Source organism: Rhinatrema bivittatum, chromosome 1 (assembly GCF_901001135.1).
Source record: "Rhinatrema bivittatum chromosome 1, aRhiBiv1.1, whole genome shotgun sequence".
In the NCBI taxonomy this organism is placed as follows: Eukaryota; Metazoa; Chordata; class Amphibia; order Gymnophiona; family Rhinatrematidae; genus Rhinatrema; species Rhinatrema bivittatum.
In genome coordinates, this window is record NC_042615.1 from 520,443,351 (window position 1) to 520,468,514 (window position 25,164).

General features: G+C 43.8%; 1 protein-coding gene across 1 annotated transcript in view; it reads right to left on the reverse strand.

Moving 5' to 3' along the window:
- SMC5 (structural maintenance of chromosomes 5) overlaps positions 1-25,164 on the reverse strand; it is a 281,089-nt gene that overhangs the window by 139,916 nt on the left and 116,009 nt on the right. Inside the window, exons 10-11 of the mRNA XM_029612667.1 lie at positions 20,827-20,981; positions 4,158-4,271 (exon numbers count right to left, since the gene is read on the reverse strand). Coding sequence (XP_029468527.1) covers positions 4,158-4,271; positions 20,827-20,981 — 269 coding nt within the window. The remainder of the gene's footprint in view (positions 1-4,157; positions 4,272-20,826; positions 20,982-25,164) is intronic.

Consider the following 25,164-nt stretch of genomic DNA (forward strand, 5'->3'; position numbering starts at 1 on the left):
TCTACGGCTCTGGCTCTCAGAAGGGTGGATAATTCTACTTGTAGATGGATTATGTGATTTTCGCTTAATGGAAAATGTTTTAGAGGAGAATCTCTTGGAACTGAGACAAAATTGAGTTGGTATCCTCGAGATATTATTGTGAGTACCCATTGGTCTGTTATTCGTATCCAATATAGAAACATAGAAAATGACGGCAGAAGAAGACCAATCGGTCCATCCAGTCTGCCCAGCAAGCTTCACACTTCTTTTTTTCTTATACTTATCTGTTTCTCTTGGCTCTTATTAACCTTAGGTTCTATTTCCCTTTCACCCCCACCATTAATGTAGAGAGCAGTGATGGAGCTGCTTCCAAGTGAAATATTAAGTTTGATTAGTTGGTTAAGCGGCAGCATAGCTCTCTGCCGTTGAAGCAGAGAGCAATGCTGGATATGCGTGAAGTATTAGTTTTTCTTCTCCCCTGCCGTTGTAGCAGAGAGCTATGCTGGATATGCATTGAAAGTGAAGTATGCCTTGAAAGTCACATTAACTATCATCTAATATTGAAATGCCTAATAATTGGTAATTGAATAAGCCTAATAATTGGTAATACCTATAGCCCATGAACCCATCCCTGTTTTTTTGTTGTTTTTGTTGTTTTTTTTCTTTTTTTAATTTGGAGATGGCAGCCCTCCATCCTTCCGCTCCGTGAAGGTGGAACACCAACCACTGGCATCCCGCTCCGTGAATGCCTCTGTGGCTACTGCCGCGCCGTGCAGTGTTTTGCTACCTCCTCTTTATACGCTTCCTCTAGACCTGATGGATCCACAGTGTTTATCCCACACTCCTTTGAAGTCCTTCGCAGTTTTGGACTTCACCACTTCCTCCGGAAGGGCATTCCAGGCATCCACCACTCTCTCTGTGAAGAAATACTTCCTGACATTGGTTCTTAGTCTTCCTCCTTGGAGCCTCAGCTCGTGACCTCTGGTTCTGCTGATTTTTTTCTGACGGAAAAGGTTTGTCGTTGTCTTTGGGATTGTTAAAGTTTTTCAAATATCTGAAAGTCTGAATCATATCACCCCTGCTCCTCCTTTCCTCCAGGGTGTACATATTTAGATTCTTCAATCTCTCCTCTAACCTTTAACAATGGTTGTTAAAGGAGGATACTCGGCCTCCTACCGGTAGATCTGGTTGAGGGTTGTAGAGATGGCTTTGGTCTCTGGTGATGGCCTCAAAAGCCTGCAGCCGGGCCAGTCTGTGGCAGAGGTTGAGGCCTAGCAGCTCTAGGTTGCCTGGGCTGAGACCTTTGCTGTGGCCTAGTAGATCTGCCTCTTGATGCTGGAGGGTAATAACGCCTCTGTCTATAGAAGGGTCGTCGAAATTCCTTCCTTGGAGGTTGGCGAGATGATGGTGTAGCAGAGTCCTGTGGAACTGACGACAGTTGGCGCAGGGTTTCTGAGTGTTCCTTTAATTGTGCTACAGCATCCTGTACCTTAGAGCCAAAAAGGCTGTCGCCCACACATGGCAAATCAACCAATTTTTCTTGGACCTCAGGCCTGAGGTCCGAGGCCTTAAGCCATGCCCAGCGACGCACACTTATACCAGAGGCCGCTACTCTGGAAGCCGTTTCAAAATTATCATAAGCGGCTCGGACTTCGTTCTTGCCAGCTTCAAGTCCTTTGTGTATGATTACTTGGGCTGCTTCTTGATATTGCTGTGGTAACGAATTTGAAAATTCTTGCATCTGTTTCCACAGGTTTCTCTGATATTGCATCATGTATAACTGATATGATGCAATTCTTGTGTTTAGCATGGCTCCCTGATAAATTTTTCTGCCCACGGAGTCCAAGAATCTATGATCCTTGCCTGGAGGAGTCCAGGAATGAGGCCTTATCCGTTTAGATTTCTTTTGTGCAGACTCCACAACAACCGATTGATGTGGCAGTTGTGCTTTCTGATAGCCGGGGACAGATTGTACCAAATAAGTAGTGTCCACTCTCTTACTTATGGCTGTTACTGAGCATGGGTGCTCCCAGAGTCTGTGCTGTAAGTCTAGGAAGACTTCGTGGACAGGTATAGCCAAGACTTGTTTTGGAGGGTCCACAAATTGAAGGACCTCCAGTGTTTGCTGTCTTGTGTCCTCTTCAGCTACCAGAGTAAACGCTATGGTGTCTGCCATATCCTGAACAAAAGTTGTAAAGGATAAATCCTCCGGTGGAGATTTCTTTCGCTCTTCTGGAGGAGAAAGATCAGACATAAATCCTTCAGAAGAAGTGTCGGTATGCCTGTCATCCCAGGTAACATACGGGTCCGTTCTGATGTGGAGACGTTGGAGAAGACCTTGGTGGATGAGAAAGCCCTGAAGGACCTGGCTGTTGATCATCTAAAGGTATCTGTCCAGAGACTGAAGGGAGACCCCTGTGGCTGAGAATATCATGGCATGCTGGGCATGCTCAGTAGGCTCAGTGTGCCAGTCAAAAGTTTCTAGAAACTTTGACAGAAAGTTTTCCGTGTTAGGGCTCAGTCAGTGACGTCACCCATATGTGAGGACTAGCATCCTGCCTGTCCTGGAATAATATAAATAGCTTTAATAAATACATTTCTGCTAAAGGAAAATTTTTGGGAGTTAGGGGCTAGAAGTGAAAATATAGTGGTCAAATGGAATGATTTTCCTTAAGAACCTTCTTCTGAACACAATGAATTATGCTCAGTAATCAAGGACCCCAACCACAAAAACAACGAACAAGGTGTTTTTCCAGGTTGTACCAGAGGGTTATACATCAGTGGAACTGATGCACCACATGAATAACTGATGCATCGAGATGCGTCGAAGGAACACAGACTCTATGCACAGAGGGCTCCAGTGAGGCGGCGTGCATAGAGAGTGCAGAAGCGTCAAATGCACTGGTGCATCACCAGCACCAATGTACCATGCTTTGAGGATTTATGTTTCTTCGACACAGGCTCAGACAGCCCCAAAGAATGCCATTTCTTCTTTGATGCAGTGCAGCTTTTGCTACTTGACCTGTGGCTTTGGCCTGAGATGATGTGGGGAATTTTTGAGGAGTTCCTATGTCACTTTTCCCAGCAAGAAAACCTGCTGCACTGCGGGAAGAGAACTTACTGCCATTTCAAAGAGACTTATGCAGTTCCTTAACTCTAGATGCTCTGAAGCGCTAGAGAAGGTGGCGACATTTGTCCACAGGCATAACAGTTTGCTTGATCATGATCTGGGCCAAGGCAATGATAGCATAATTCTTCCCATCCCTGAGGGACATTACCTTACCTCAAATGCAGTTCTTGAATCCAATACCAGTAGGCTTCTTTTTGCCTGAAATGTTGGAGACAGCTGAGGGGGGATATGATAGAGGTCTACAAAATCATGAAAGGTCTTGAATGGGTAAATGAGAATTGGTTATTTACTCTTTCAGATAATAGGACTAAGGGGCAATACATGAAGTTAGCAAGTAGCACATTTAAAACAAACTGGAGAAAATTCTCTCACTCAATGTACAAATAAGCTTTGGAATTCATTGCCAGAGAATATGGTTAAAGCAGTTAGTGTAGCTGGGTTTAAAAATATTTGGATAAGTGCCTGGAGGAGAAGTCCATAAACTACTATTAATCAATAAATCCATTAACTACTATTAATCAATAAGGAATAGCCACTGCTTGTTACCAGCATTAGTAGCTTGGGATCTATTTAATGTTTGGGTACTAGTCAGGTACTTGTGACTTGGATTGGCCACTGTTGGAAACAGGATACTGGGCTTGATGGACCCTTTCGTCTGACCCAGTATGGCATATCTTATGTTCAAAGTCCTGTATTGTTTTGTTTTGGATTTTTTTTGTTTTATTACTGAAAAGTACTGCTGTAGATGCTGCAGAGGCAACACAACTAAAAGGACATACTGAAGAAAAATATTGAAAAACATTTTTAAAATTTAGTAGAAAAATTGTAAGGAGAAACTGAGTACACATTTGTACTAATGCTCAGACAAAAAATGACTGAGGAGACTCACGAGGCAACTCTTGCACATGTTCAGTAGACCTAAAAGGTCGACTAACTAGGAGAAACTAGTTCATTCAGTGTGCCTGCTTATCAATAGAAAAATGTGGAATATCAAATACAAATAAGGAAAATCATCATCATCAGGCTACTAAATCTTTGTAATACTTGCCTCTTTTAGAAATATTTCCATATCTTCCTTACTTTCAAAAACAAAGGCCCGCATATCATTTGTTGAAATATGGTTTTCAACATATTTGGCATGTCTCTGATCTTTCATGTTGATCTAGGACAATAAAACACAGAAAACATTAGTTATTTTGTAATGTTATGACCATTATCCAAAATTACTGATGATGGGTGCCAGCAGTGCTTTTGGTATTTACCAGATAGCAGAGTTGCTTACCTGTAACAGGTGTTCGCCTAGGACAGTAGGATGTTAGTCCTCACACATGGGTGAAATCAGATGGAGCCTGGCACGGAAAACTTTTGTCAAAGTGTCTAGAACTTTAACTAGGAACACTGGAGCATGCCACTATCCAGGCGGGATCCCTCTTCAGTCTCGTAATACAGAATTATGATAAAAAGAAAACAAACAATAGGAGAAACCTAACTCTGCGGTGTTGTGGGCAGATTTTCTGAGGACTAATATCCTGCTGTCTTAGGAGAACACCTGTTGCAGGTAAGCAACTCTGCTTTCTCCTAGGAGAAGCAGGAAGGTAGTCCTCACACGTGGGTGAATCCCTAGCTAAAGATTGTCCCCGAAAACAAATGACCAACAACCACCTAACACGTGCCAACAGGCACAACAGTGGTGGTGTTGTTAACAGAGGGAGACTGCCTGAGCCAAAAAAATGGACCCTAGGCAGGACAAGTTGGGTTTTATAGCTAAATATGATTCCAGAGGACAGACTGGCCGACGTTGGAGTCGTGTTGGCCATCCCTGACCAGATAGTAATGTGAGGCAAAGGTCTGGAGAGAACTCCATATTGCAGCCCTGCAGATCTCCTCCATGGGAACTGCTCGCAAGTGGGCCACAGACACTGCCATTGCTCTAACAGAATAAGCCTTGACATGACCCCCAAATGCAGTCCCACCTGGGCATAACAGAAGGAAAAGCAATCTGCTAGCCAATTGGATAGTGTCTATTTGGCAATGGCAACACCTAACCTATTCTTGTCAAAAGAAATAAAAAGCTGTGTGGACTGTCTATGGGCTTCTGTCCGCTCCAGATAGAAGGCTAAGGCTAGCTTGCAGACCAAACTGCGTAGTGCTCATACGCCTTGGTGCGAATGAGCCTAGGAAAGAATATTGGCAGGATGATTGACTGGTTAAGATGGAAGTCCATCACCACCTTAGGCAGGAACTTAGGGTGCATACGCAAGACCACACTGTCATGATAAGACTTAGTATAAGGTGGATAAGTCATCAAGGCCTAGAGCTTGCAAACCCTGCTCACTGAAGTGACTTTTACCAAAAATATGACCTTCCAGGTCAGGTACTTCAGGTCATAGGTGCACAGTGGTTCAAAGGGAGCTTTCATCAGCTGAGCTAACAGATTTGAGGTCCCAAGACACAGCGGGAGGCCTTAGGGGAAGATTTAATTGAAGCAGGTCCCGCATGAATAATACAACTATAGGCTGTACAGAGATGGGCGTACCATCTACACCTAGGTGGTACGTGTTCGGAACCCCCTGCAACAGGAAGGTGCCTGTTTTGCTCCCTGTACAGGTTAGATGGCAAATTAGCCTCAGATGCCCTTGCTTGTCACTAGGGTAAGGGACTTCTGTATGCGTATCCTCCGATTCCCTTAGTGGCGAAGACTCTCTTGAAGCTTCGCAAGAACAGAGAGACTGATTCTCATAGCCCCTCATTGGCCAAGTCAGGTTTGATTTCCGCTCCTGCGGGAGTTATCCATCCAGAGACCAGTCTGCAGACTTCCCCAGGTCTCATCAAGCAAGACCAAAGCAGGCTGCGGCATCCCAACCTCCAGGCTGTCACTCACATCTTGGATGTTGAGAGTTAATCCTGCAGCCACTTGATCTTTCAGAGGCTGTGTCTCGGGTCCTGTTGGCTCCCTTTCTAATAGAGGGTCCTATGGACTGAAGTGGAGGAGGTTTTCCGTGTGGTGTGAGCAGAAGGGCCCTATATCCATTCTCCTGCCCCACACAAAAGTTACTTGATTACCTTTTATACCTATCGGAAACTAGTTTAAATACCACCTCTGTTAAGAGCTCATCTCAGTGCAATTCCACCTCTGGGGGAACCACATCCAGGTTCCCCCCAGAAGCGGAATATCCGATTCACTACCCTCTGGTCCAGGGGACCACTCGTGGGGTCTGAGGGCTCAACCCAACCACGTTCACCATCCTGGCCAGGTACATGGCCCTGAATACCATCCCATGAGACAGGGCCCACGATGACATCTGGACAGCTTCCTGACACCATAGGTACAATCCCATGCCTCCCTACTTGTTGACAAAGCACATGGCTACTTGGTTGTCAGTATGGATCGGGACAACTTTGTTGGACAGCCAATCTCTGAAAGCTCATAGCATGTACTTGATTGCCAGAAGTTCCAGGAAGTTGATTTGACAAGAGCATTCCTGGGCAGACCAGAGACCCTGGGGGTTGAGCCCATCTACATGAGCTCCCCACCCCAGGGAAGATGCAACCATGGTTAGGACAATTTGGGTAGGAGGGGACTTCAAAACGAGATCCCCTGTTCCAGATTTGAAAAAACCCGCCACCAGGACGAGTCCCGGAGAGATGAGGTGACTGATGCAATCCTAGAGGCTCTAAATGGCCTGCTACCACTGCGACCTCAGAGTCCATTGGGATCTGCGCATGTGTAAACGTGCCATATGAGTGACAGACGGTTGCAGACATATGGCCCAACTTCAACATGTGCCCGGCTTAAACCTGCTGGCTCTGTTGGATCTCTGCCACAATGGTCATGAAGGCGATGGCCTTCTGGCAAGGCAGGAAGGCCTTGGCCTGATCCATGTCTAGCAGAGCTCCTAGAAGTCCAATTGAAGTGATGGACTGAGATGGGACTTTGGTTAGTTGAGAATGAACCCTAGGTACTCCAAAACCTGGATGGTCAAGTGCAGGGACCTGGTGGCCCCTGCCTGAGATGGTCTCTTGACCAGCCAATTGTACAGATATGGGAAAACATGCACCGCCACTACAGTTAGGTATTTTCTGAAGACCCAAGGAGCTGATGCGAGCCTGAATGGCAACACCCGGAACTGGAAGTGCTGTTTTCCCACTGCAAATTGGAAATACTTCCTGTGAGCAGGCAAGATCACGATATGGGCTATGCATCCTTTAAGTTGAGGCAGCATAGCCAGTCCCCTTTCTTGCAAGAGGGAAATTAAGGTGAACTTTTCTTTTTTTTTTTTAGAAAGTTTTTCAAGGTCCTTAGGATAAGGATGGGACAGAGTCCTCCTGTTCTCTTTGGAATCAGGAAGTACCTGGAGTAGAATCCCTGCCCTCTTTGCCCTGGTGGTATGGGCTCGACCAATCTGGCCATTAAGAAGGAGAAAAGCTCTACTATTAGTACCTTCTGATGCACTACCGGCCCCCAAAATGGGCACGGAGGGCAATTTGATGGGACCCCCAATAAATTCAATTGGTACCCCTGTGGGACGATGGACAAAACTCACTTGTCTGAGGTTATACTGGACCACCAGTTCGCAAAGATCCGCAGCCTTCCCCCGACTGGAGGATACATTGTCCCAGAAACAGGCAACTGGTTTATGCTCCCTACAGCCCAGACAAAACCCCATCCCCAATGTTGACTGAGGAGCCAGCTGGGGCTTGGGGGCTCTCTGCTGCCTGGGTTGGCTGCAGGAGCACTGATGCAGAGTATAGTACCTCCTTTGGCAAAAAGAAGACTTCCTTGGCCCCAGTCTCGCCGGCCTCCTGGATGAGGACGACGGTCCAGAGTACTGGAGAGTTGCTGAAGTGTTTTATTGTGGTCCCAACATTGGGCAACAGCATCCTTCACACTATCTCCAAAGAGATTCTCTCCAGTACACAGCACATCAGCAAGTTGCTCCTCTACCTCTGGTCAGAGATCAGAGGTCCACAGCCATGCCATTTTGTAAGCGCCGATTCCCGCTGCAGAGACTCTTGATGCCTTCTCGAAAACGTTATAGGTCATACGATCTCATGTTTTCGCACTCCAGGCCCTTACGCACCAGTGACATGAGGGTATCCTGCTGCTGTTGAGGCAGCTGCTCAGCCACCTCCTGCATCTGCATCTAGATGTCCCATGAGCACTGGCTCATCTAGAGTTGGTAGGCGGCATTGCGAGAAATAAGCATGGCTCCTTGAAATACCTTCCTCCTAAGTGTGTCCATCGCTCAATAGTCCTAACCCAGAGCCACCAAGGAGAGTGTCTGAGAGCGCTTGGCCCTCTTGGGGGCAGATTCGATCACCACCGACTGGTGAGGCAGCTCACCCTTATCAATCCGGCAGCCTTCTGAACGAGGTAAACCCCCCATCTGCCTTCTTAATGATGGGAGGCACTGTGAGGGGGTGTTCTCATATCCTCAGCAGCAACTCCTATGGATCTCGTGTACCAGGTTCGCCACGAGCTCGAGGATCTCAAGCATTTTGTGCCTGGCATCCTCCTCTGTCAATAACTAAAACGGGATGGCTTCCGCCATCACCCTCACAAAACCTGCAAAGGTTAAGTCCTCAGGAAGAGACTTCCTTTGCTCCTCTGGGGGAGATCCTCAGAGCCTTCTTCAGAGGACTCCGAAGCATCATCCCCCCAGGGGTCATAGAGTTCCCCATCCTCACTGTAGGCGACAGGAGATGGGACCCTAGGTGCTCAGCATATATCCAAACGTTCAGACACTAGTAAACTGGATTGAGGGTGGCAGGCCTCAAGATCTCCACCAGCCCTGGTGGAGCTTCCTCCTCTGACGAACCGGCGATGACCACCGTATCGTAGAGGGAGGCCTCGGTGCACCACCAGGCACCTATGCTGTACCGGTAACCGACAGCTGGGTTGTTAACACCGCCATCGTTTTCCACTTATATTTCTTTTGTTTCATCCATCAAGGCCATGCTCCAGTTTCCAGCCTGACATAAAAGTCTTTCATCAGGGAGAAACCAAAGTCTTCCTTAGCAGTTGGGATGTCAAAGATTTTGTGGAACATTTATAAAAGGTTTTGCCTTATTCCCAGAATGTTTGGTTGTTTTCTGGCATATAAGTTGGTGCAGAGCATGTGTGGTTGTTTTCTGGCATATAAATATAAGAAGGTGCAGAGGCCTTCTGTTTGAAAGCTTAAAGTTTTGTAGTTGGAAAGCCATGTGACCATCATGTATTATGCTGATTGTAAAAGACCCGGGTTTTGGCCATTAACTGCTTTTTTTTTTTTTATGTGACTGTGTTGAGTATCAGTTCCAGGGCTGGAATTGTATATCTTGAGTAGTATATCAAAAGTATAATGGTTGGTAGACTGTGTTTTCGATCTGAGGTGAAATTCAAATCAAAGATATGCCTGAAGTGGGTTCTAACTAATTAAAGACATGGTGGCATTTTTGAGCCTTCTCAGTTCCATTTATTTTTGGCTATAAAGCTGAATCAGGAGTTGAAGTGCAAGAAACAGAAATGAGATCCCTCAATATGTTTAAGAAATGGAGGGGTGTTGAAGGTTCCAGGTTTAATGGTAACTATGAAATCATTGAAACTATGTTAGAAACTGAAGTGATAAGGAAATTGCACAGGAATGAATATTCACCCCTCCCCCTTTTTCTTCTCTCTTTATCTCTCTGTTACTGGCAAGGTGACACTGTAATGATATAGCTAGTAAACATAGCTATTTGAGTATAATGCAAGATGATCAATGCCGATGAATCCGGGAGATCCTGGCATAGAAGAGGCCAACTCGCCGATAAAGAGTAAAGAAACCACTTTATCGTTCGGGAAGAAGGCTTCCTTGCTGCTCCTACGGATATGGGGCTGGTACTGGTTTATTGCATGGGTGAGGAGGGGCTTGGGGGCGGAATAGGTGGGACTGTGGGAGTTTTTGGTAATGGGTCCAGAAGTTGGTTGGGCTATCGATGAGTACGAGTGTTTTTGCATGAGTGACAATTATGGTGGGCCATGGTTGAGTATGGGGGTGAATTGGTCACACAATTACAATGGAGGAAATTTGTAGAAGAGAGATGGAGTGTGTGTGTGCATGGTGGTGGTTAGGTTCGGATGGTGGATTGATCACTCAATGGATAGTGTGGTCTACAGAGTGCAGATTAGAAAAGTGAAGTATATGACACAGCAATGATCCTCGATAGAAAAGATGGGGAACTTAGGCTGGGTGGCCTTCCCATCGAGCATCAGAAATGTAAAGCTGCAGTTTTATTATATATTGTATTTTTTCTCATGACAGCTCAGATATGTTCACATAGGTCCTGATTTTAAAAAGCATTTTCTCAAGTAAAACTGGGTTTTATTTGAGTGAATGCACTTGGCTCAAGTAAATGGGCTTTTGAAAACTGCTACAATAATAGTTACAGTTACGCACGTAATTCCATTTGAAAATTACCCCTTAATGTTGATGGTCTCCATTCCCCCATTAAAAGAAAGAAGGTTTTGGCAGGGCTATAGAAGATGCGAATTAGCATTGTGTTCCTCCCGGAGACATATCTGGATGACAAGGAACATAGTAAGTTAAGAAGGAAGTGGGATGGTAAATGTTTTTTCCTCCTTTTCTGCTAGGCAGAGGGGAATAGCAATTTAAATTCATAAAGCGTTACCATTTCAATTGGAGCGGCAAATTGTAGACATTAATTGGAGGTACATCATAGTCATGGGAATATTATATGGTTCCAAAATTCTATTAGCAAATTTATATGCACCAAATAAATATTCTCACAGCTTTTTTTCTTTTTAGTCCATAAAATCTCTCCTTGGATTAATTATATCATCTGGGGGGGGGGGGGGTTTAATATCACAGATAATCCGATAATATATTGAACCCTGCAAAGACCCCCAAGAAAAAGGAAAAGCATTCTGGAGAGGGATTTTTGTCACAGGAGCTGCATCTCCTTGATTTGTGGAGGTATTTGCATGTGGAAAATAAAGAATTTTCATTCTATTCGCATTTTTGTCATCTGTATTCTAGAATAGATCCCATTCTAATCTCAAATGTTTGGTTTGATAGGACTGTAACCAGTGATATAGTTGATGTGCCCTATTCAGATCACTCGGTTATAATAGTACAAGTAAAGCTGGTTGATCAGGGAGGCAGGAAACCAGAGTGGAGAACGTCATCCATATTGTACCATGGTAAATCTTAAGTTGGAGAGAAAAATGGCAAGCGTATCAGCAAGAAAATAACACCCCGATACTGATGCTATGACGTACTGGAATGCATCTAAAACAGTTCTTAGAGGTCCCATAATATCGTAACAAATAAGCAAAACTAATAAACAGAATAAATTAATTGTTGAACTCACTCAGAAAATAATGCAAATTAAGAGGAAAATGTGGGAGAGAGGTTCTGGAAGCCAAATTTAAGCTCTTAGGTAGAAAGCTGAAAACCAGAACCTCCAGGGTAGCATTCTCTGAAATGCTCCCTGTTCCATGCGTTGGACCCCTGAGGTAGGCAGAGCTCCAGAGTCTCAATGTGTGGATGAGACAATGGTGCAAGGAAGAGGGATTCAGTTTTGTAAAAAACTAGGGAACCTTTTGGGGAAGAAGGGAGTCTTTTCCGAAGGCATGGGCTCCACCTTAACCAGGATGGAACCAAGCTGCTGGTGGTAACCTATAAAAACTGATCTATCTCCTTTTAAAACTAGAACAAAGGGAAAAGCAGACAGTCGCTCAGCAGCGCATAGTTTGGAGGGAGGTATCTTTAAAGGATACTAATGACACATTAGAATTAGGGCATCCCAACAGTGAGGTTCCATTAATAAGAAAAGTAATCCAAGTGCCTGTAATTAAAAACTCACCTGAACTAAAAAATTCCAATGTATCTCTATCAATTAGAAAGCAGAATGATAACACAAAAAAAAAAAAACCACACTTTGAAATGTTTGAATGCTAATACCAGAAGTCTAAGAAGTAAGATAGGAGAATTAGAACATATAGCAGTGAATAACGACAGACTTAATTGGCATCTCAGAGATATGGTGGAAGGAGGATAACCAATGGGACAGTGCTATACAGAGGTACAAATTATATCGCAATGATAGAGGAGCATCTGGGAGGCGGGGTTGCACTTTGTATCAGGTATGGCATACAGTGCAACAGGATAAAGATCCTGCATGAGACTAAATGCACAATCCAATCTTTATGGGTATAAATCCCTTGCATGTTGGGAAAAGTATAGTGATAGCAGTATACTACCATCCACCTGGCCAAGATGGTGAGACAGACAGTGAAATGCTAAGAGAAATTAGGGAAGCTAACCAAATTGGTAGTGCACTGATAATGGGAGATTTCAATTAACCCAATATTGACTGGGTAAATGTAAAATCAGGACATGCTAGAGAGATAAAGTTCCTGGATGGAATAAATGACAGTTTTATGGAGCAACTGGTTCAGGAACAGACGAGAGAGGGAGCAATATTAGATCTAATACTTAGTGGAGCACAGGATTTGGTGAGAGAGGTAATGTGGTGGGGCCGCTTGGCAATAGTGATCATAATATGATCAAATTTGAATTAATGACAGGAAGGGGGACAGTAAGTAAATCTACGGCTCTAGTGCTAAACATTTAAAAGGAAAACTTTGATAAAATGAGAAAAACAGTTAGGAAAAAACTGAAAGGAGCAGCTACAAAGGTAAATAGTGTGCAAGAGGTGTGGACATTGTTAAAAAATACCATCCTAGAAACACAGTCCAGATGCATTCCTCACATTAAGAAAGAAGGAAGGAAGCCAAAACGATTACCGGCCTGGTTAAAACGTGAGGTGAAAGAGGCTACTTTAGCCAAAAGATCTTCATTCAAAAATTGGAAGAAGGATCCAGCAGAAGAAAATGGATAAAGCATAATCACTGGCAAGTTAAATGTTAAGACATGGATAAGACAGGCTAAGAGAGAATTTGAAAAGAAGTTGGCTGTAGAAGCAAAAACTCACAGTAAAAACCTTTTTAAATATATCCGAAGCAGAAAACCTGCGAGGGAGTCAGTTAGACCACTAGATGATCGAGGGGTTAAAGGGGCCGTTAGAGAAAATAAGGCCATAGCAGAAAGATTAAATGATTTCTTTGCTTCGGTGTTTACCAGTTCCAGAGAACTGAACCCAACTCACAGTGAACCTAGAAGATGTGGTAGGCCTGATTGACAAACCGAAGAGTAGTAAATCACCTGGACGGATGGTATACACCCCAGGGTTCTGAAGGAACTATAAAATATGAAATTTCAGATCTATTAGTTAAAATTTGTAACCTATCATTAAAATCATCCATTGTACCTGAAGACTGGAGGGTGGCTAATGTAACCCCAATATTTAAAAAGGGCTCAAGAGGTGATCCGGAAAACTACAGACCAATTAGCCTGATTTCAGTGCCAGGAAAAATAGTAGAAAGTGTTCTAAAGATCAAAATCACAGAACATATAGAAAGACATGGTTTAATGGAACAAAATCAGCACGGCTTTACCCAAGGCAAGTCTTGCCTCACAAATCTGCTTCACTTTTTTGAAGGTGTTAATAAACATGTAGATATAGGTGAACCGGTAGATTTAGTGTATTTAAATTTTCAGAAGGAATTTGACAAAGTTCCTCATGAGAGGCTTCTAAGAAAAGTAAAAAGTCATGGGATAGGTGGTGATGTCCTTTCGCGGATTACAAACTGGTTAAGACAGGAAACAGAGTAAGATTAAATGGCCAATTTTCTCAGTGGAAAAGGGTATACAGTGGAGTGCATCAAAGATCTGTACTAGGACCTGTGCTTTTCAATATATTTATAAATGATCTGGAAAGGAATATGACGAGTGAGATAATCAAATCTGCAGATGATACAAAATTATTCAGAGTGGTTAAATCACAAGTGGATTGTGATAAATTGCAGGAGCCTTGTGAGACTGGAAAATTGGGCATCCAAATGGCAGATGAAATTTAATGTGGATAAGTGCAAGGTGATGCATATAGGGAAAAATAATCCATGCTTTTGGTTATTTGAGATAGTTGAAGAGTGCTCTTGGTCAGATTCACAAGCCAACCAAGCTCCTGCCATAAGGAAATCACTTTGTGTGTCATCAGGTGGCCCTCTTCCTGAGACTTGGCTCGAATCAGCCAGTCGTCCAAATACGGGTGCACCAGGATTCCTTCTTTTCGCAAGGCCACTGCCACCACCACCACAATCTTGGAAAATGTTCTGGGAGTAGTGGCAAGACCAAAAGGCAGCGCCCGAAACTGATAATGCCCCAACACTGAAAAATGTAAAAAGCATTGGTGTTTCAATCAGATGGGAATATCAAGGTAAGCCTCTGAAAGATCCAAGGTGGTCAGAAATTCCCCTGACTGCTCCGCCATTATTAAAGAGCATAAGGTTTCCATTCAAAAATGAGTCACCTTCAAGTGACGGCTGACCCTCCTTGACAGCCAAGATGGGATCAAAGGAGCCCTCCTCTTTGGGCACAACAAAATAAATGGAATATCGCTCAAAACTTTCTTGAGACATGAGCACCGGAACCACAACCCTCTGTCTGAGGAGCCTTTGAAACGTGAATTCCACTGTTGCTTCTTCTGCAGGGAGTGGCCAGGGGACACCATAAACATGTCCTGAGAAATACTGTGAAATTCCAGTGCGTTACATTCGCGTATCACCTCCAGAACCCACTGGTCCAATGTGATCTCGACCCACCTCTGATAAAAGAGAGAGAGACGTCCCCCTATTTCCTGTTCCAGAAGGTGGGTCGGCAAACCTTCATTGGGAAACTCGGGAAGGTCTACCACCCGAGCCCGCTCCCCTCTTGGGCTGCCGGTAACGAAAGGACTGAGACATACCGAAATGCCAATTCCGTTAAAAGGTCACCCCCTCTGTAGGGATGAAAATGCCTAGAACCCCGGAAACAACTCCTCATACCAGAGGGGTGCTGTAACTGTTTCTTATCCTTCCGCAACCGAGGCACTGGAGACTTGCCCCACTTACTGGCCAGTTTCTCCAACTCGCTCCCAAACAAGAGTGAGCCTTTAAAGGGCATCTTAGTAAGATTGGCTTTGGAAGCTGTGTCAGCTGACCGATTTCACACCCAGAGTTGATGCCTGACCACTATCACCGAAGCCATTCCTCTGGCCGAGGTCCGGACCAAATCACAGCCTGCATCTGTTAAAAAGGGTGCAGTAGGCTCTATAACTGTTCTGGAATTCCCTCCAGACTCAAACTCCTGAGACAGAAGCAGCCAAGATCTCACCTTGGCTGCTTCTGTTGTTCTCCTGCCTCCAACTGAATGATGGACTAAATCCAATCATTCTGGACTGGTGCAGCAGGAAGCAAAGGAAACATATTACACTATGGGGCAGATTTTAAAACCCTATGCGCATAAATCCAGGTATTTTCAAAAGGCCAGGCAGCGCGCGTAAGTCCAAGGGCTTGAAAAAATGGGCGGTCCGGGGGCGGGGCAGGCAGGGGACATGGCCAGAGGCCTCTCTTTGGCCGCTGGACCTGGGGATCGCGCACCGGCACTTGGCCGGCAGGTGCAACTTATAAAATAAAGGTTAGATGGGGGGGGTTTAGGTAGGGCAAGGGGGGGGGGCGCAGAAGGAAAGGTCCCTCCGAGGCTGCTCTGATTTCGGAGCAGCCTGGGAGGGAACGGGGAAAGCCATCAGGGCTCCTCTAGGGCTCGGCGCGCGCAAGGTGCACTAGTGTGCACTCCCTTGCGCGCGCCGACCCCGGATTTTATAATATGCGCGCGGCTGTACGTGCATGATATACAATCGGGCGTACATTTGTGCACGCCGGGTTGCGCACACAAATGTACGCCCGCGCGTACATCTTAAAATCCGGCCCACTGTATAATTGATTCACTGACTGCCTTATTGGATAACTCCACAAAAAAGGTTTTCCAGAGTCTTTGCCTGGAGGAGTATCAGATTGAGTTTTAGACCTTTTTGCTGTTCTTAAAGCTGATTCTAATCACCATTGATTTGCAGGGCAGCTAGTCTGACAACCTGAACAAAATTAAACAGTATACATCAAACCTTGGTTTTTTGGAGACTATTATTATTGATAAAGGTATCTGCCACATCCTTGTCTGAAGTTTCTGTTGTGGTCTATGTACTGGTACAACTTGTTTTGGAGGTTCAATAAACCAAATATGCCTCACTCTATGTTCTCTCTCTTGTACAGGGGGATCTCCTTGGCCATCTTTTGGACAAAGTTAGGATAACCCACATCCTCAGGAAGACACATTCCTAGGAGGTTGTGGAGAGGGATCTGATGGAAGACCAGTAGAATCTTCATCATCGGAATGGAATACTGGACAAACAGAAGATTCAGACCAATTCTGTGAATCAGATAGTACTATAGGAGATTCCTCTGACATTGTCCTCTCCCTAGATGAAGATGAGCCATGATACTTAGGCTGTGATATAATTTCTCTAGCCTGAAAAAGCAGAATAGTAGACTCACTTTCCATCATGGACATCAATGACTCTAAAAATGGGACACAGCTGGTCCGGGGTGGAGAAGATGGCACATCTGTAAAACAGTTTACAAATTCAATCCACACATCTTCCAACAATAGAATGGCAGTCAGTTGCAAGGACATGGAAGAACCAAAATCAGGACTGGAAAGCTTTGGTTCTGTTTTGATTCTTCTAAACTGAAAACAGTCTCCATGCCAAAAAGTTCTCTGCATGGCACATGATGTTTTGCTTGAGGATGGCACCAATAATTTTTCTGTGCTGGAGAGAGACTGCGCAGAAGGGGAGCATCTTTGCATCAATGAAGATGCAATGAAGAGCATTCACATTTCTGCGCCAAGGCACTGGACTTATCATCATTATCTTTTCTGCACCATTATCTTTTCTGCACCAAAAAAGGCACCAATCATGAGGATTGTGCCTTTTTTGATTCAGCCTCTGTGCTGAAAAATGCTTCACCTTAACTGCTGAGGTGAAAGCCTGAGAGCTTATAAATTCCTTCAAAGTTAAGCCTCTCGACATTATGTTCCTTGAAGATATGTGGCATAGGCTGTATAGTTGGGAAGATCCACGATACTAGACACATTGGTCATGCTGATGCAACAATCATTTTAGAAGAGCAACAGGGACATCACCTGAACCCCAGCTTATTATCCATCATCTTGAAGAAGACCAATCCTAAATCAAACTCATTTTAAAAACAAAATAAGCTTTTTCTTTAAGGAGGATCATGAACAAAAAATAAAATAAGTAGGGGAAAAAAAGCCTTTAAGGGAATGTGAGGGAGTGTACAAAAGACTTCTTCAAACCACTTTAAAACATAGGCTAGAGCCACCTGCCCCGGTCCGCCTTAAGGCACAGACCCACAAAGGATTCTGGGTCCAGGGGGGACCCTTTCCCAACTGTATAAAGGATCAGGGACCCAGAAGGGTTAGGAAAGTTTTGGAGAGCTGATTTGAGCCCATGGTACGTATATATAGTATATGTATAACTGCTTTGAAATTTAAAGCTAGGTGACCTACTGTTTTGTTTTGCTGTTTCTTTGAACTCTTATTTATTTATTTAGAATTTTTATATACCGACATTCATGAAAAATATCACATCGGTTCACATTTAACAGGGGAAGTAATTCATTAAACTGAGAGTTAAGAAAAAATACAGTTACATTTAACAAGGGATATAGTATAACTGGGGAGTATAAGAAGAATAAAGGTCAGATGAAATAGGAGCGTTTATGTTAAGAAGGAGAGAAAGGAGTAACTATAATACAGTAGCTTGTATGTTTTTTTTGGGGGGAAGAGGGAATAGGGGGGAAGGGGATGTAGCCAGGGGGGAGGACTAGAGGTCACGGTATGCTTGTTTGAACAGCCAGGTTTTTAGTTTTTTTTTTTAAGGTTGCTAGACAGTGTTCCTGGCGAAGTTCAATCGGCATTGAGTTCCAGATTGTTGGTCCAGCTAGGGAGAGGGTTCGAGCTTTGGTGGATCTGAGTTGGGAGGGTTTGTGTTCGGCGGTAGTTAAGGATCCTTTGTAAGCAGATCTAGTGGGTCTGTTAGAGTTGTGAAATTGGAGGGAGTCGTTAAGCCAGTGAATATTTTGGTTGTGCAGGGATTTATGGATGATTGAAAGGCTCTTGTAGAGGATTCTGGATGGTATCGGGAGTCAATGAAGAGCTTTAAGGATAGGAGTGATGTGGTCTGATCTGCGTGAATTTGTTAGAATTCTAGCTGCTGCATTTTGCAACATTTGGAGAGGTTTGGTGGACACTGCTGGAAGGCCTAGGAGAAGGGAGTTGCAGTAGTCGATCTTAGTAAAGAGGGTGGATTGAAGGATGGTCCAGAAATCGTTGTGATGGAGTAATGGTCTTAGTTTCTTTAGAACCTGCAGTTTGTAAAAACCGTCTTTGGTTGTGTTGTTTATGTGTTTTTGTAGACTGAGATGGTTATCCAAAATGACGCCTAAATCTCTAACATGTTGGGAGAAAGGGTGTACTGTGGGTGGGGTGTTGAGACGAGCCGGTGAGGTGAAAAGGAGCTCTGTTTTTGATGTGTTTAAGGCTAGCTTAAGGTTGGTGAGGAGGGAGTTGATTGATGAGAGGCAATTTTTCCAAGTTTTGAGGGCGTTTGGCACTGAATCCGTAACAGGGATGAGTATCTGTTCATCATCAGCATAGATGAAATGTATAAGGCCAAGGTCTGCAAGTAGTTGGCATAAGGGCAAAAAGGTAAATATTGAAGAGGGTAGGGGAGAGGGATGATCCTTGTGGAATGCCATGTGTTAGTTTAATGGGGTTCGATTCATGGTTACCGATTTTAACTTTGTAACTGCGATTGTGTAAGAAGGATGTAAACCAGCTCAGGGCTGTTCCTGATATGCCTATGTCTGAGAGGCGATCGATTAGGATGTTGTGTGACAGTGTCAAACGCAGAGGAGATGTCCAGCATAGCGAGGATAAATGACTGGCCTTTGTCTAGGCCTTTAAGGAGGGTATCAGATAGGGATAGTAAGAGGGTTTCTGTATTGAAGAATTTCCGGAAACCAAATTGAGATGAGTATAGAAGGTTATGGTTTTCAAGGTGATCTATAAGCTGCAGGTAAATAAACCTTGTAAATAAACCTTTGTTTCTTGTAAATAAACCTTTGTTTCTTGTAAATAAACCTTTGTTTCTGACCAGAACAGCCATGACTTGCTATCTTACTTGGCTGTTCCAGACACCGCAGCTGGCCCAGAATGCTAAAGGGAAAAATAACAAGCAATTTTATTTTGAGAGAGCGCACAAAAATCATGTCCTTTTGTGCTAGCAGAAGACAATAGACTGAGAAGACTTGTATAGAGGTGGTGGTGCAGGAAGTGCCACACATGCTCAGAAAGACCGTGTTGGTCTCTCTGATCTCTGAGACAGGTAGCCATCTTGGCACTGTCAGATCATGTCTCCTGCTTGTCCATAGAGAACAAGTGTTCTCTGAAGATAGAAAAATCACCAGACTGACAGATTAGCATCATTATTGCTCAGCCCTTTTTTCCAGAGCTTTCCAGAAAATTATTAGAGATCTTTCTGGGCATGTTTGGTACTTCCTATGCTCCAGAATCCCAACAGTGTGTCTTAGCGGAGCCAAGACTGCTCAACTTCAGAAGGGGGGGGGGGGGGAGAGTGTATGACTGGTGATTCCCCTTATCTTCAGAGAATACCTGCTATAGGTAAGCAATTTTACTTTCTCGCTCAAGGTGAATCACCCCTCACATAGATGAGACTCACTAGCTAAGGGTCATCTTCAGCAGAATAAAAGAGGAGCAATAACTTAAAATAAGAAACTACTTTTTTTTTTTTTTTTTTTTTTTTTTTTTTTAACAACCCTAAATAATAAAAATGGGCTTTAGGTGGAATGAAGTTGGGTTCTAGTCTCCAAAAAGACCCTAGAGATTAGACTCCCAAACCAGTTGTTACATTATGATTTTCTATTAGCGGTTATGAGTAAAGAATGAACTCCACATTGTAGCCTTGCATGTTTTGTCTACAGTGGTTGATCTTTGATCATTCACCAACAAAACCATAACCCTGACATTATGGACCTTGAAATGACCATCCAAAGTCAGATCGACTTTGGCATAAGTGAAAGATACATCATATGCTATTCAATTAGAATGCTCTGTCACTGCAATTCCAGACTTGTTGGGGCAAAAAGTAGCAAACATTTGGGTGGGCTTTCTAAAGTCTTTAGCCTGCTACAAGTAGAAGGCAATGGCTGTTTTGGAATCCAAAGTATGCAAAGTTTGTTCACCTTTAGTGGAATGTAGCCTTAGGAAAAATGCAGGGGGTCTTCTGGCTGATTAGGGTGGAAATCCATTACAACCTTTGGCAGGAATTTAGGATACTTGTGCATAGCACTTCCCTGTTGTGAGGAAATTTAGCATTAGATGGATTTGTTACTAGGGCCTGGAGCTCACTAACTCTGTGGACTGAAGTAATGGCTACCAAAAATTTGGCCTTCCAGGATAGATACTTTAGGCCACAACACAACAGGCCATGAGATCAAAGGGGGCTTTCATCAGATTGGTTAAAACCCCATTGAGGTTCCCTAACAATGCAGATGAACAGTTCAAAACCATTAGTGCAAGAAATGCAGCAAAGATATTTCTGTAAAAGCAGGATCTAAGGTACTCTACTAAAAAAACAGGGAAGACAACATTTCTGCTTGGTAATCATATCATAACAAAGATACAAGCCCTTACCTCCAACATTATGGGTTTACAGACACTTCTTTTAAACCTGTTGCCATTCTCCCTCAGCCACATAACAGCATTATATGTATCTCTGAATCTTCCTCGCAGTTTTTCTTCCTTTAGATTCATCAGATTGTCAAACTGCTTAATACGATTAGTCTTGTCTAATAATCAAATCAAGAACAAACATATAACTTAAAATCCTTCAAAAAAGACTTAAAACCCTGGCTTCTCAGCCAATCTCTTAAAGATAGCACTCAATGACTTTAAAATTCTTTTATATATTCTGCCATTTTTCAATCTCCCTGTTACAATGATACAGATGCCCTTCAATGCTTCATGAGATATATGTACATCTATTCAGGGTTCTATCCTGTGTTATCTTGTTATACATTCTCCTGTTGTATTTACTATCGTTAATTTTAAATTGTAATCTTCATACATCGTTCTATGTAACATGTTGTTTCTGTATGTAAACCGGAGTGAAGGCAACTCTGCTATACCTCGGTATATAAAAAAATGCTAAATAAATAAATAAATAAATAAATAAATAAATAAATAAACATGATAAAAAAAAATGTAGATCCTAACTTTTTAGTTCAAAACTGTTTACTGATTTTCATAATGTACATATCAAATTATACATGTCAGTTTCAATTAAACATAAAACATCCAAACTTATACATTTAACTCCAACCCAGAAGCCTACCCTGGCTATTAAGTTGTGTCTTGAACTCTGCGCATAGCTGAATGCTGTACTCTGGTGCACCCAGTTAAGAGATTAACAGTTCACTACCCCATACAACCTACCCACCCTCCCACCTCCCCCCCTGCCGAGACATATAGCTTGTTGCTAGCAACCTTAAAGAACATTCAAAACAAGGCTTCTGGCCCTATGAGAGAGAGTCTATATAATGCCGCCAGATCCTTAAAAATTTCAGCCTGGCTGGATTTGAAGTGTGTGCTGCCATAGACTCCATAGTCATCATGGAATGTATGGCATTGCGCCATTGCCAAAAGGAAGGACTATATTCTTCATGCCACACTAACAAAATGGAGCGCCTTCGTTGAGCTAGAAATTTCCTGACCAATATACTATCTTCCAATTTCTTACAGTATGTGGTGAGCCTACTTCAAATAGAATCACCTCTGCCTGATGTGGAAGGGAGCTGGACAGTAAATTATTGGTATAGTGGAGAATATAAGACCAGAACATTTGACTATAGGTGCACCCCCAGAAACAGTGAATATGAGAGCCCGTATCCCCTGCACATTTTTTACAAGTAGTGGATGGAGTGAGATGCATTTCGAAAGCTAGGGTTGGGGAAACAAACGCTCTGTGAAAGAATTTAAACAGCATTTCTCTGATAGCACTATTTGATGAGATGCCAGGGAGATTTTGAAAGCAGACTGGACGCGGATTACTATCCATAGGGAAGTCGCCTTCCTGTTTCCATTGTTCCCACAAGGTGGCGATCCAATCTGTATTTGATAACTTCTGTAGAGCCTTATAGAATAAGGATGTAGAAAGTGTTTCCCGTTGATAGCAGGGCTGAATTAGCCATGCTGTCACGGGAACTGCCATTCATGGCCCAGGAGGCGGAGTTTTACCAAGCAGAGGCTAGAGCTTTGCTCTCTGCGGCTGCGTGCATGTTCCCGCGCAGGAAAGTAACAGATTCTCCTCAGTCTGTTCTTTCCGCACGCGGGATCGCATGTGGAGCTCGTTTTCACCTCAACAGATTTCGACGATTAGATGACAATATGTCTAGAAAACAAACAGGATTTAAACCCTGCAGATGCGGGAAAGTAATGTCGGTCACCCATGGCCAATGTTACCGGTGCCTCGGGCCACATCACAGTCAGAAAGACTATGAATTTTGCGCCAGAATGTCGCCGAGGGCCCAAAGACAGCAGCCTATAAGATGAAGGAGCTCCAAAGCCTTTCGGAGCCTTCCGAGGCGCACTCTTCACCAGGGCCCTCTAAAATCCGGCCCCACTGATGAAGAGAGCTGCGTCGTGGGATCCTAGACCCTCAAGGCCTGGAGGTAAGGAGGATTCACGGTGTCTTCGACATATTGGATCAGGGACTTGATCCGAGAAAGCCGGACAATGGTTCGGCCTCAATATCAAAATTTGCGCCATCCTCGAAGCACCGTGCGTCGGAATCCACTATGACGCACAAGGCGCCGAGAGCGGCGCAGGAGGCGCCGAAGACCACGTCACCAGCATTGACACATACGGCGCAGAAACAGAGACATATGGCGCTGAGACACAGCTCGACACAAGCGACGCACACTGCATCGAGGCACATGGCGCCAACAGCGCCGAAGGATACGGCACACGCGGCGCAGGAACCGATGCCAACGGCATGAAAATCGACGCACATAACGCCAAAGGCGCCACATACAACGCAACAGCCGGTAATATCATCCCATAAGGTACAACACTCATTAAAAAGAAAGCATGAATCTCCAAGTGTCTCCCAATCAACATCTAAGGATTCAACACCAAACCGCTCTCATAGTTCATGGTCTTCAAAATCCACTTCTAAGGGACACAAATTAAAGCATAGAAGACTGTCACCGAGGGAGAAAGGAACCCATAGAGGAAAACATGGGACAACCTCTTCAGGCCATCGCCATAGACTTTCGCATCATCATTCAAAGCATACCTCTACCTCGCGCAGTTTGGCTTCCGTAAATTCCTAAACACAGAATCCCTTCTAATCTCTCTCTCGGATACCCTTCTCATAGGATTAGACAAAGGACAACCTTACCTACTGGCACTTCTGGATATTTCATCTGCATTTGATACCGTGAATCACTCCACCCTCCTAAACTGCCTCTCAGACATAGGTATCTCAGGAACAGTCCTCAGATGGTTCGAGTCCTTCCTCAGCAATAGATACTATAAGGTCAGAATAAGTAATAAAGAATCCCTCTCCGTCAGTTCTACTCTTGGAGTACCCCAGGGCTCCTCCCTCTCCCCTACCCTCTTTAATATCTATCTCTTACCCCTCTGCCAGTTCCTCGCTAAACTAAACCTAACTCATTTCATTTACGCCGATGATGTGCAGATCCTGATTCCCATAACAGATTCCCTCCCAAAAACCCTCAAGTTCTGGGACAGCTGCCTTCACTCCATCAACCTCCGCCTCTCCAGTCTCAATCTCGTCCTCAACACGGCCAAGACTGAACTACTCCTCATTTCCTCAGACCACAATAACCTTTCCCTCCCTGACCCCGCTCCCGCCACATCTGCTCAAGCAAGAGACCTAGGCGTAATACTGGATAACTGACTAAACTTAAAAAAATTTGTTAACAACACGACAAAGGACTGCTTCTTCAAATTACAAATTCTGAAAAAACTTAGACCACTCCTCCACTTCTATGACTTCCGAACAGTCCTCCAAGCTACCCTTTTCTCTAAAATAGACTACTGTAACTCCCTCCTTCGAGGCCTCCCCGTAACTACCACAAAACCCTTGCAGATGCTCCAGAATCCTAACCAATTCCAGCAGAGGAGACCACATCACACCCATCCTCAAGAATCTCCATTGGCTCCCTATCAGCTTTAGAATCATTCATAAATCTCTCACTATCATTCACAAAACTATCCACAATCAGCACTCGCTCGAGCTAAAAATCCCACGACAACTCCACACCTCAAAAAGACCAAATAGAATGGCTTACAAAGGAACCCTACATGTTCCCCCTCCCAAATCCATTCTTTCCACCTCCACCAGGGAACGTACCTTCTCCTCAGCTGGGCCATCCCTTTGAAACACCCTGCCTCCTTGACCTACGCTAGGAACAATGCCCACTGACCTTTAAAAAAAAAAAACTAAAGACATGGCTTTTCAAACAAGCCTATCCATAACCATTTAATCTGTAACGTTATATTCTTCATTCTATATATTGTGTTCCACATATTTATTTTGTATATTCTATTGTTATAACATATATCATTAATCTGTTCCTCTTACTGTTGTGATTCCATATATTTATCCCATCCCTTAACTGTTCCACTCTCCAAGTTCCAGTAACCCCGTTCACTGTAACTTACCTTCTCCCTTAACTCTATCAGTAGCTCTCTAGCTATGATCACTGTTAATGTTAATTCCCCATGTTTGATGTAAACCAACGTGATATGACATATCATGAATATCGGTATAGAAAAGAATAAAATAAAATAAATAAATATGAAGGCGACCCAAAAAGATAGTGGTTGGGAATTAAGCCCTTTGGCTTCTGCTTCATCTCATACACGAGGTTCAAAACCTTCACATGAATCGAGCAGGGACATAGTACACGTTCCTTCCTCCAATGCCTCAATGCCTTCTCATAA